At 37.2% G+C, this 13,246-nt stretch overlaps 1 protein-coding gene across 1 annotated transcript; it reads right to left on the bottom strand.

Moving 5' to 3' along the window:
• Nucleotides 1–3,243: 3,243 nt before the first annotated feature.
• On the bottom strand, nt 3,244–13,246 carry gpat4 (glycerol-3-phosphate acyltransferase 4). The gene is made up of 13 exons (XM_016560330.1): nt 13,061–13,246; nt 12,139–12,654; nt 7,383–7,452; nt 7,025–7,307; nt 5,881–5,955; nt 5,293–5,382; nt 5,078–5,171; nt 4,874–4,989; nt 4,723–4,778; nt 4,546–4,631; nt 4,332–4,460; nt 3,676–3,755; nt 3,244–3,567 (listed from the first exon to the last, which is right to left on the bottom strand). The coding sequence occupies exons 2-13, from the start codon at nt 12,304–12,306 to the stop codon at nt 3,459–3,461; spliced, it is 1,356 nt and encodes a 451-aa protein (XP_016415816.1). The 5' UTR covers nt 12,307–12,654; nt 13,061–13,246; the 3' UTR covers nt 3,244–3,458.

Here is a 13,246-nt window from a genome sequence, read left to right as displayed (position 1 = left end):
TACTCTTTTTTTTCTATGTTATAGCTGTGGGACACATTCCAGTGATGTCATCTCTTTCACAAAGATGCCAGACATTAACTGAAAGCATAATTTCATCATGCAGCTACAGCTAAAAGTCACAAAATGCAGGTATTCAATTATTGCAATGCAATAGTGAAACATGAGAAAATACTGCCCTCTAGAGAGGACTAACAACACATGCAGAAAGAAATAACTGCCAAAAATCTAAATTCTGTCATCATTTACTCACCCTCATGTCATTCTGCAGAAGATATTTTGAAGAATGTTGGTAACAAAAATGGCTCTGGGTCCCATTGACTTCCATAGTATGTCGAAACATTTTAGTTGGATGTGGAAGGTTCCCTTAATATTTGCATAACCAAGAAAAAAAAACATTTTTAATTCAATAAAAAAAAAAATAATCATTTAAAAAAAACTAATGTTTTGAACATTCTGAAATAACGATTTATAACTTATTAGGAACCTTAGCAAAAAGTTCTTAGAACATATTTTTGTTAGCTGGGTTTATCCCAAATTCTCAGTCGTGTTTTGTGTCATTCTCAGCTTTTTCAGTTTAACTGTAATACTCTTTATTCTCAATGATGATTCTAAATTTGTATGATTCATTTTTTAATGAATAACACAAAATTAAATTTTTAATTAAATGATATAAAACTGAATTTCTTTATAACTTAAATAGCCGAATATTTTATTCTGCATTATAGTATAGTACGGTAATCAGAGTTTTGTGATGTAAAGAACGTATGTAATGCTGCCAAAGCAAAGTCATATTATTTCACTTCATGTTACCACCTTTCAAAAAGAAGCCACAGCTGATATTCAGATGTCTTCATTTTGTTCTGAGCCTCCATATTCAACATAGCTCCAGTGTCCTGACCATGAATCTCCAGTATAATGTCCCCCACCTGTAGTCCAGCATCATCTGCTCAGTTACCTTCACCAACCTGACAAAACAGGTCGCCGTGATTTTGCCAAGTAAGAGTTGATCCTGGATCAACATTACTGTCCAAAAATACAGACTTAACCCAATCCCCACCCCTAAACCTAACCTTACTCATAATTTATAAAAATCAGAGGGAAATGATAGCTGATTTACAAGGGTGTAGAAGCACCTAATCCTGATTGTAAGCCTAAAACTGACATTTCCTGAAAAGTTATCTCTCAATCCTGATTGGTTGATTGGAATGATGCTCCAGGATCAACAAGGATGTTGATCCAGGAACATGTTGTACTTGGTCAAACCACGCTCACCGAGCCGGCAGAGGATTGCGCAGCCTTCCTCGAACAGTTATGTTCACGATTTCTGATTTACTTAACGTATAGTGATCAGCACTGATGCTGTTGTATCAGTCAGTGGTTAGATCAGCGTAGCAGTCAAAAAACGGGACAAGGGGAGTCACGTACGGGACAAATCAATTAGGCCCAAAATATGGGACGTCCTGACTCCTGGCTAATACGCCGTTCACACAGAACTCGTTTCCTGTTTTTCTAGGCTCAAGTGTTCGACGCTGTTTTTATACAGTCTATGGTTCGACCATTACTTTTCGCGCTCTCTCTTGTCACGGTGTTCTAAAAACGTGTCGTTCAAGTTAAAAATGGTTCAACTTTTAAAAAATGTGCCTCTTTTTATTCCACTATATATATTCCACGTATAAAAATAAATAAATAAAAAATTGCGACGTTTTACCTTACAATTCTGACTTTTATTCTCGCAGTTCTGAGTATATGGTGTATATGGAGTATATGTATATATTACACAATCTCAGCATTTTTTTTTTCTGAGAAAAAAGCCCATAATTCGCGATATTGTCTTTTTTTTTTTACTCTGAATTTACATTTTCGTACATTTCATTTCTTTTTCCCCCATCACGGAATATAAATAAATAGGTAGGTAATTGCAACTTAACTCACAATTCTGACTTTTTTCTCACAGCTGCAATTTTATATCTTACAATTGGCACAAAAAGAAAGAACTGCGAGATAATAACCCGCAATTCTGAGAAATCTAAGAAGTCTGAACTGTGAGACAAAAAGTCGCAACTTTTGTACTAAGACAGACAGACAAGATAGATAGATAGATAGATAGATAGATAGATAGATTTTTAAAAAACACTGTCTTTCCTAAATGGTTAGGCATTAACATTTCGATGTTTGAAAAATGTCTGAAAGAATATTTTGAATGTACAAATTAAAGTAGATATGATGTCACATTGTTTAAAAAACATTTTATTAAAAAAACAGAATGAGAGCACACTAGAGAGGCTGCCATTAGGAGATGAATGTTGAGCAGCTAAACACGTAACAGACATTATTCTTCATGGTTCTACCAACACAAGTTCTACGCACACCATCCTTTCACTTTTTCTTTTTCTTTTTTCCAAGCTTAAATAAATTACTTCAAACTCTTCCACTCTTTCTTCTCCTGGGACATCATGCATTATAGTAACAGAGCACAAATATTCAAAACTGTAACAGACTGTGAAGGAAAAAAAAAATCACTCAAGTATGCCATATGTAACTCTTACTCCAAAATGAAATCATAGTCAGCCCAGGAATTGAATGCAAGAGACAATCGTGCAATGATGCAAAAGCTCCTGAGGCGCAGCAGTGAGCTGAGGGTCTGGCAACACCGTTTTCCCACCAACTCACAATGACTTCATCAGTTCACCTCTATAGTTCAGTCTGAGCGGGTTCAGGAAGGGGCCAGTGTAGGGCCGCACGGCATCCGCTGAGGTTCCAGGCTCTCGCCGTGAGCACTGAGCAGCACGTGTAAAGTCAAGGAGACAGCTGCCTCCCTTCAAGAGCTACTGCCGTCTTCACTGCTGCCCACTAAAACCTTGCTGTAAAGTTTCTGCTGCTCCTCCTTGAAAACTTCTTTGACTTTCCCCCGTTTTAAACCGCCATCCCTGTGAACATGCAAAACACAAAAGCTTTGAGCTTCATTTCATTTTAAAATGTCAATGCACATTCTTTTAGTCACTAGTGTGTTTGACACTCTTTAAAGAGGAGCTCACCACAATAAGTCTGCCAGTCCTCCCTTTCTAGCGATGGCTGCTTTGACCCTATTGGCAAACTGTACAGCATCCTCCCCTTCCTGTAAAAATAAGAATTTAAAACTCACCTAAATATAGTGACAGGGTGACTAAAAAGCTTCAAAAGAATCCAAGAGTTTTGAAAAAAAAAAAAACACACCACTGTTCACAAGTTTGGGTAAAAGCAATGATGCAAAAGCTCCTGAGGCGCAGCAGTGAGCTGAGGGTCTGGCAACACCGTTTTCCCACCAACTCACAATGACTTCATCAGTTCACCTCTATAGTTCAGTCTGAGCGGGTTCAGGAAGGGGCCAGTGTAGGGCCGCACGGCATCCGCTGAGGTTCCAGGCTCTCGCCGTGAGCACTGAGCAGCACGTGTAAAGTCAAGGAGACAGCTGCCTCCCTTCAAGAGCTACTGCCGTCTTCACTGCTGCCCACTAAAACCTTGCTGTAAAGTTTCTGCTGCTCCTCCTTGAAAACTTCTTTGACTTTCCCCCGTTTTAAACCGCCATCCCTGTGAACATGCAAAACACAAAAGCTTTGAGCTTCATTTCATTTTAAAATGTCAATGCACATTCTTTTAGTCACTAGTGTGTTTGACACTCTTTAAAGAGGAGCTCACCACAATAAGTCTGCCAGTCCTCCCTTTCTAGCGATGGCTGCTTTGACCCTATTGGCAAACTGTACAGCATCCTCCCCTTCCTGTAAAAATAAGAATTTAAAACTCACCTAAATATAGTGACAGGGTGACTAAAAAGCTTCAAAAGAATCCAAGAGTTTTGAAAAAAAAAAAAAACACACCACTGTTCACAAGTTTGGGTAAAATTGTGAAATATTATTACAATCCAAAATAACCATTTAGTTTTTTAGCATATTTTAAAATATTGTTTATTCCTGTGATGTAAAGCTGAATTTACAGCATCATTACTCCTGTCTTCAGTGTCACATGATTCTTCAGAAATCATAATAATATGCTGATTTGCTGCTCAAGAAACTTTTCTTCTTTTTATCAATGTTGAAAACAGTTGCGCTGCTTAATATTTTTGTGGTTATATTTTTTCATGTTTTCTTGGATTAATAGAAAGTTCAAAGGAACAACATTTATTTGAAATAGAAGTCTTTACATTATAAATGACTTTACTGTCACTTTTGATCAATTTAATGCATCCTTGCTCAATAAAAGTATTAATTTCTTAGAAAATCTTACTGACCCCAAACTTTTGAACAGTAGTGTATATATAATGAAATATACGTCTCTTTCAAAGCTTCACCACTCACCATACGACTCATTGGTGGAAGGTACCAGACGCTACACACAATGGCCCAACTGCTCATCATGTGCAGCAGGTAGTTCACCATCCCAAACTTGCTGCTGTTCCAGAACGCGTCACCAAAACGAGGGTCATACTGCCCAAATAACAGCCAAAGTCATGTAAAAACACTTTATCAGCAACAAAAATAGCATATAACAGAAAAAGGAGTTTGTTCTTACCTTTATTGCCACAGGGTAAACTGTGCAGCCGATCTCAAAGCTTCCCTTCTTGAACATCATGACTGAAGTGTTGTTGATACAAGTTCCTTTAGAAATGACAAAAAAAAGTATTTATTCCACATATATTCATATACTTCAGTATGAAATGGTAATATAAGCAGGAGTTCTAACACTCACCCTCTGGGAATATGAGGATTGGCAGTTTGCTTTTGTCTGCAACGTGGTCACTCAATCTAAAAAAAAGTATTAGTTTGTGACAAACAGAAATATTCAAAATGTAATTGCAAATTGGAGGAGGTGAATATTTGTGAGAGAAATTCAATGTTACCGTTTGGCCACTAGGTGTCGGTCCTTCACTTCAGACCTCTCAAACCAGATGTGAGGACAGGCCTTCACCATCGCCCTCTGAATGACCCCCATCAGACCACCATGGACCTGACCCACCTGATCCACACAGAGAGACAGGGTTAATGCATATATTACATTCAATATCAATACTGAACCGAAATCCTCAACACAAACATCACACTACCATAGCGTAGCATCCGTCACTGGCCAGAATGATTACGTCAATAGGTGAGGTGTGATTGGCCACACAGATTCCTCCGTTTTTGGGTTTGTTCTCACTTGAAGCCAAAAAAAAGTGAAGTGAAAACTAATAAATATGGAAAATAAAACCATACAACAGGCATAAACATCTCTAATAGTGTTTAATATTGGCATATGGTAGTGTTTATGTGTCAGTACCTGTCATGGTAGGTGATGATGGCCGTGAGGGCTCTTACACAGATCCGGTAACACATCAGATGAACCTTGTCACTGAGATAATTCTTCATTCTGCCCATTAGAGCACAGACATCAGTGTTAATATTACACATTTACCATTTATTCCTGTGATGTAGAGCTGAATTTTCAGCATCATTACTCCAGACTTCAGTGTCACATGATCCTTCAGAAATCATTCTAATATGCTGATTTGGTGCTCAAGAAACTTTTTTTTATTATCAATGTTGAAAACACTTGCTGTGTAATATTTTTGTGGAAACATTTCTCTCTCAGGATTCTTTGATGAATAGAATGTTCACAAGTACATTTATTTGAAATAGATATCTTATTTTATCACTATAAAAGTCTTTACTGTCACTTTAGTTAAATTTAATTCATCCTTGCTGAATAAAAGTTTTTTTTTTTTGTTTTTTTTTCTTACTGACTGCAAACTTTTGAATGGTAGTTTATATCAATTTTTGTTTCAAACTGGTGCATCACAGGACAGACAGTCATAGTCTACTGTGATGTTTTAAATCACAACACTACAGCTTCAACCTTCAGACATACCTTCCATTTGGAAACAGTCCAACAATTGACGTCAGAACCACGAGAAGACCGACACCGGTGAAAGCAAGCGTGACCCTGTTAAGAGCAACACAGAAAATGTTCAAAACAAAATCTAATAATGCTTAGCATAATCACTGCACGAATATTATGTCTGCATTAGAGTAAATGTCCCGGGCTAGTGAAGCTTACGAACAGCCCCAGGTGACTTGCACATTTCTTCAGCATAGTTCTTTTGAATAAAAATATGAGGTGTCCGTTTAACCTTGAGCACTTAGCATTCGGCACCTGTAAGCCTTAAAAATGCTGATGGTTTAAAATTGCTGACAGTTTAAAACCGCTGACCTACGTCTGTTTTTAAGGTTTGGAATTGTGCCACACAGAACTTTGGCTATTTCTCACTGAAACACACTACACATTAGTTTCAGACATAATCCAGACCAAATTTTAAAACACTAGCCCCCGGTTTCACAGACAAGGCGTAAGCCTAGTCCCAGACTAAAATGTAAGTCTGACCTGTTTCAACTGAAAGAAACTTGCACAGACTGATCTTAAAATATATCAGTGCCTTTGTTTTGTCTCAAGATGCACACCAGTAATGTTTTTTTTTTCTAAGGCACATTTATTAAAATTACTCAAATGTCCTAATTGAACTATGGCCTAATCCTGGCTTAGTCTAAGCCCTGTCTGTGAAACCAGGCCTAGGTGTACATTTGCTGAATTCGTAAATAGTTACAGAGAAAAACTGGGCATTACAGACTAAACAACTGAGAATCACAAACAAACACACACTAAAATGTTTGATATCCTCCAACCGGATGAAATTAAAGTGTGAAGCTTAAAAGAAAAAATTATATATACCACACAACTTTCTGTGAAATCTATCAACTCCAAAATCTGGCTCTGACTTTCGGCAACAAACATAGACTCATCCAGACTACAAATCAAGGACAAATCTGTGCAAAATTGTCTTAAGTCTTAAGGCTGATCTATCTGCTAGTATGTCTTTAAGAAGGAACAGGAATACATAAGCTTTGAAGAGCCAGTTCAACTCCTTTTAAGTGATTACCGATTTAAAAAACACAAGTACCACCAATCATATCCATCCACAAAGCATTCACGCACTATCCACAGATCTTCCTCTCACCTGAGTGGCAGCAGAAACCCATAGCGGATGAGCACTCCCACCCCCCAGAGTGCCGTGAGCCTGGTGCTGATATGGTGGAAGTTGTAGTTGCTTCGGGTCAGCAGGTTCCAGGACTCCAGCTCCTCTGCCGTGAAGCGCTTGGTCACCTCGTCATCGACGATGCTCTCCACACCTCGCCGGCAGAAATAGAAGATGTCAGACATATCAAACTCAGGCTCTGCACCTCCACGCCTCATGTCCTGGATCTCCTGTTCGAGGGACACTGGCTCTTTAGCAATGATCCCTGGGGAAAAAAAGAGCAGGGTTATGATGATGGTGAAGATATGATGTTGGTGGTAATGACTTTTTAGTGTTTCACCATTGCTGTAGGGTTTGTAGAGATGCTGATTCTTCTCCTTGGCTCCTCGCTCCATTCTTAAGGTCGCCCACTGAAAGCAGAACGAGAATTAGTCCAACAAATTAAGTAAATTGCAAACTGTAATAGTTCAGCACAGTATCCTGGTGTTTGCACAGTAGTATCGCATTAAAAAGCCTCAAAACAGTCATATATTTCCAACTGTGGTATTTCCACAATTTAAAGGAGCAAAAATTTACTGAATCATTTCATCATGTTCTGGTGATGGATGATCTGTTTCATTATGGAATTACATTACATGAGTCATGACATCTTAATTGAATCACTTAATCGTCCTTTTGTTACGCCATGTTACATTTATTTTGTATCCCCAATGGCAGGCTGGACTCCAGACCCCACGAGACCTCTGACAGCTGTCATGAGGATGGGGAAACAAACAACATTCAAGCGGTAAACAGCCTTTGGGGAGCCAATCCCACAGATTCACAGCCCAAAACACCACTGGGGAGGAGAACACAACGGCTGATCCATGTGTCCTCGTTGGGTCCTTGAGTTCAGCCAGAACGCCTGAAAACCACAACCACTGACAGTTCAACAGACTTTTGAACCAGTTCTTTTCAATGATTTGGTCAAAATGTTTCACAAAACATCTGTCAATTACTAACAACGAAACCTTTAAAACCTATTTGAAACCAGCAATAAACAACATTTAACCAAATATTTACTTAAAATGTAGTTTCTAGGAGCACTTGACCCAAAAGAATCAGTTCAGATTGAAATGAACAGGCTAAAAGAACCCGTCCGTCTTAAACCTGCTGCATCTCACTGAACTAAATACAGGGTTTCTGCATAGGTTTTAAAATCAAATTTAAGACTTACAACCTTTTTTAAGATTTAAATTTTTTTTTATTGTTGCCCATAAAGAACAAATTTATACAATCCCAAAATAAAGCATGAATACCAGATTTTACTACTACTAATACTTCAATACATACAAATTAGAGGTTGATCAATACTGGATATGCTGATAGGAAAATCATGTGTTTAAAGAAAAATAAATAAACAGATTATTTTGCCAATACTAGTCTATATACTTAATGTGTTAAATGAAGTGCTTAGTTTTTCCTTCCTGCGAAAGGGCCGGCCCACAACAAAGCTACAAGAGTTAAGGTTGTATTAAATGCCAGATATAGTGTGTAACCAAACTCCTAATAATATCCAGAAAAAAGATTTTATGCATTTTTTTATGAATACTTTTGAACATTTTATGATCTGATTCTTTTGAGTCAAGTGCTCAAAGAAAGTGCATTTTAATTAAATACTGAGTGAAATTTTTTTTTAATGCAGGTTTCAAATGAGTTTTACAGATTGTTAGTGACCATTGAAAAGAAGAGAATCACAGAATCACTGAAAAGAAGAGGTTTACTTTTGTTATACCATTTCAGATATTTAAGATTTTATGACCTTAAATTTGCTCAAAATAAATTTAAGACGTTTTAAGACTAGTTAAAAACCCACAAGAACCCTGTAAATATTATCTATGTTTTGCCTTGTTTATCTATACCTGCACATGTATGTACACGTGTACACACAACATCTGATGTTGCTGTTACTGCATCTGAATTTTCCCTTAGGGATCATTAATGTGGATTAGCCAAGCAAGGACAGCAGCTGAGCACCGAGTGTGGAAAGATGTCCATGGCATGCGCTGTGTGAAAGTAAACAGTGACTCTCGCAGGCGCTGATGATGCTGTGACTCAGGGAGATGCGGAAGCGAAGGTCAGGCTAGGGAAAGAGTGAACAGTCAAGCTGCTTGTCAGACTAAATCTCGCTACCCTCTTCAGGGTCACCAGACAGCAGATTACGGGGAAGTTAGTCACTGGAAAAAAGCCATCTGGAGTTTCTTAGGGAGTCTGGAGAGGGTCGGACAGAGTGACTATATCAGTCCAGATGGATGAGAGGAGAGTGGCACCATAGGAAACCATCAGAATCTATTTTAGGTCACACACAGAGCTCTTACTGGCATGCATTAACAATTAGGAACATTTAGGCACTTCAGGATTTGATTTTAATTTAGAAAAACACATTGTGATTTCAAAATTATTCTTGAAGCATGTCAATTACAGAGCATGGATGCAAATATTTTTAGCATTAAATCATGCATTAGACCTAGTGATTTGCGGCACGCTATCTGAAGTAAGTGAAATCTTTGATACTTGCGGTCAGTTCCAAAAAGAGAATCCTCAAGCATCAAAAACAGGCCACTGTTTCTCCATTTCTGGGTGTGGAAACATGCAATAGGGCTTAAGCAAAGTGTAAAAAAAAAAAAAACGATATTATTCCAATATTCCAATTAGGGCTGGGCGATATGGCAAAAAAATAAAATCTCGATTTTTTTTTTTTTTTAGAACGTTTGACTGATTCTCGATTTTTAACATGATTCAAGTAACTTTTTCTTTATTAACCCTCTAGTTAAATAAATGTCTATTTCAAGTGCACCACACATGAAGTAAATGTTAAACAAATCACTTCTTTGCAAAAAAAGATGCATGAACTACAACTACGTCTTGTACAAACTTGTATTATACATATTATATGTTCAGAAATAATACAAGGAAAATGCTTTAAAAAAAACTCAAAAGTCAAGGTAATTCAAATTCAAAATGACTGAAGAGGCCACTGTTTCTCCATTTCTGGGTGTGGAAACATGCAATAGGGCTTAAGCAAAGTGTAAAAAAAAAAAAAACGATATTATTCCAATATTCCAATTAGGGCTGGGCGATATGGCAAAAAAATAAAATCTCGATTTTTTTTTTTTTTTAGAACGTTTGACTGATTCTCGATTTTTAACATGATTCAAGTAACTTTTTCTTTATTAACCCTCTAGTTAAATAAATGTCTATTTCAAGTGCACCACACATGAAGTAAATGTTAAACAAATCACTTCTTTGCAAAAAAAGATGCATGAACTACAACTACGTCTTGTACAAACTTGTATTATACATATTATATGTTCAGAAATAATACAAGGAAAATGCTTTAAAAAAAACTCAAAAGTCAAGGTAATTCAAATTCAAAATGACTGAAGGTATAACACCAGTAGATTATTATTAACTATAAATGTTCTGTAAAATCCATGAACAGCAGCTTTCAGCCTGATGTCACCATGATGCAAACATGAAATATCATATATACAGTAGTAGTTCTTTACAGGTTTTTATTCTATTACACCGCTTTTCCACTGGTTTTTTTTTCAATGTAAACATGGACTGTTGTTTGACTGTTGCGCTCGCGTCTCTTGCAGCATCTCATGCATGAAACGGCATTCTAAAAACGCGGTGCTCAAGTTAAAAGTTCAATCCCCATATTCCTGCATTTTTTCCTATTCCACTGCCCAAGTCACATCTTTGTCAACACAAAAGCGCCTTCTACTTATGGTCCTTCACAGAGCGCATCACACGTGAGCGGTTAATCACGTGCGACGACATGCGGTTGGATCATTCTTTTCTCTTTACTTAACGTAAGATAATATTTCTATTCAAAATCGTGATTTCTCGATTTATAAAAAATTCAATCGTGGCAAAACATTAAATTCGAATTAATCGATAAAATCGCCCAGTCCTCCTAATTCCAATATTCAATATTCCAATTAAAAATTTAGAATTACTTAAGTGAATTCCTAAATGAACATATATTGATGCAAAACATCTCAAAAAGCATCAGAATCTATCTCGGAATGCTCTTGTGTTCAGTATACACTACCATTCAAAAGTTTGGGATCAGTATGATTTTTTTAACGCTTGTGAAAGTGTCTAGTGCTCACAAAGGCTGCATGGATTTGATGAAAAATACAGTAAAAACAGGAAAAATACAGTAAAAACAGTAATATTGTGAATTGTTTTTACAATTTTCTACTTTAATATTTTTATACATTTTCTGTTATACAAAGTTGAATTTTCAGCAGCATTACTGCAGTCTTCAGTGCCACATAATCCTTTAGCAATCTTTTTATTATGCTGAAAAGAACAGCATTTATTTGAAACAGAAATCTTTCGTTACATTATAAACATCTTTACTGTTAACTAATTTAATGCATATTTACTTAAAAGTATTCATTTCTTTTAAATTAAAATAAATCACACTGACTGACCCCAGATTTTTTAAATGTAGTGTACCTGACCCATCAATGAGAGGTAGATTAACATTTATGGACTTTTTTTAGACTTCCATCTTCACAAATTCAAACAAAGCGCTGCATGTTGATTATATGAAGCAAAAAGATTTTTCATCTCATGTGCTTAATTAAACAGACTAACATCCACTGGAGGAAACACGTTTCTAAAACTGGCACTCATGGTATTCACAATCTCACCCATAAATTCACACCTCTACAAACCACTCTGAAACGACCCAAACTGCCAGAGTCCTGCAACAATGCATGTTGTCCATAAAGTTTTGAAGATGAAAGAATATGTGACAGCACAGGATAAAGTGAGGCAAAGTCAAACGACAACCAGACCCTCCAGACTCACTAATTCGGTCAATCGTGAATCTGTGTTCTATTTTGAGCCTCCGTGAAGGGAAAGAGTGCTGACTGCAACTGAACTAAATAGTAAAAACACAGAGCAAAAGACTCCCTGAATGACCTTCCAACTTATATTACAAGACCACTGCACCACAGACAGACCTCCTCGGATATTCTTGTTGAGTAATGTAATTACTGTAAAATGACAGACATACTCAACATCAACTCACTCACCTCAAAAAGCTTGATGAGGGACTTCATATACAGTCTGCGGATCCCAAAGGACACACCGAAGATTGCAGGTACGATGATGAACACCAGAAGAAGGGTGAACCACACCGTGAAGGAGATGCCCAAGAGCATACAGATCAGGCTGTCGAAGGGGAAGAGGTAGGACTCCATCTTGACCACAATGTGGAGTCCGGACGATTCAAAGGAGACAAAATTACCTAAACACAGACTGCTGGACTCCTCTGATATGCTTCCATTTCTGAAGCCTATGCTGAAACACAGCCTTCATGGGCATGTAGGGGAAAATGATCATTTATGCCTGAAACAATGGACGAATAGCCATCGAATTAACACTATAGACATCTCAGCGGGACACATCAAGGTTAAGAAAACCCTGAATAAGACTGTGCATAATTATATCCAATCCTTCCTGCTTTTACGGTCTCTTGGGAGGAATATTGTGCTTCAGAGGTCTATGTGAAACGGCCTCAAATCAGTCCACTGCCATTTCTGTCATATCTAGAAAAACAGGAAAGAAAAACACAGAAATATGTATATGAAGATTTGAAATAAGCTCAAAATAAACTGCTTAAATATAATATTTAGGCATTATTTGCGAAATAAATGATACATGCCCTTTTAGATTAATTATTTAAATCAGAATTATATTCTAAATAATGAAATGTGTTGATAGACACTATTAAATAGACAGTAATGGACAATTCAAAAGCTAAATATAACACTCTAAACATATTCTTCATCTTAATTTCTGAGATGCATTTAGATTTCTATCTAAAAAGCATCATAAATTGATGAAAATTGTGGTTGTATGAAACAGATGTAAATGACTGGATGCTAAAGCGCTAATCACGTAATTAACCCGCCAAACGTCTTTAAATGTATGAAACCCGTTGTTTACACTGACCTTTTCCCGGAAGATGGCGTTTAAATGCTGATTTGTCTTCTCAATAAAACAGTAATTTGCCATTTGAGCATATTGAGACGCTGCTGTTGTTGTTGTTGTTATGCAACGAGATTAAGCGCATCAGCAGCGGCGCGAGGCACGGCAGCCGCAACTTCCGCTTCCGGTGGGCTCGGCTGCTTCGACATT

Source organism: Sinocyclocheilus rhinocerous, unplaced genomic scaffold (assembly GCF_001515625.1).
Source record: "Sinocyclocheilus rhinocerous isolate Xijiao unplaced genomic scaffold, SAMN03320098_v1.1 scaffold4545, whole genome shotgun sequence".
Lineage (NCBI taxonomy): Eukaryota > Metazoa > Chordata > Actinopteri > Cypriniformes > Cyprinidae > Sinocyclocheilus > Sinocyclocheilus rhinocerous.
The sequence above is the reverse complement of the archived record's forward strand: the minus strand, read 5'-3'. Positions and strand labels throughout refer to the sequence as shown.

Excerpts from the sequence above, each read along its gene's own strand:
- gpat4 (XM_016560330.1), bottom strand. The coding sequence starts at position 12,306 with ATGGAGTCCTACCTCTTCCCCTTCGACAGCCTGATCTGTATGCTCTTG. Across the intron at positions 4,461-4,545 it reads TTTACCCTGTGGCAATAAAG|TATGACCCTCGTTTTGGTGA; the intron begins GTAAGAACAAAC and ends TTATTTGGGCAG. Across the intron at positions 3,568-3,675 it reads GGACTGGCAGACTTATTGTG|GGATGGCGGTTTAAAACGGG; the intron begins GTGAGCTCCTCT and ends GCATGTTCACAG.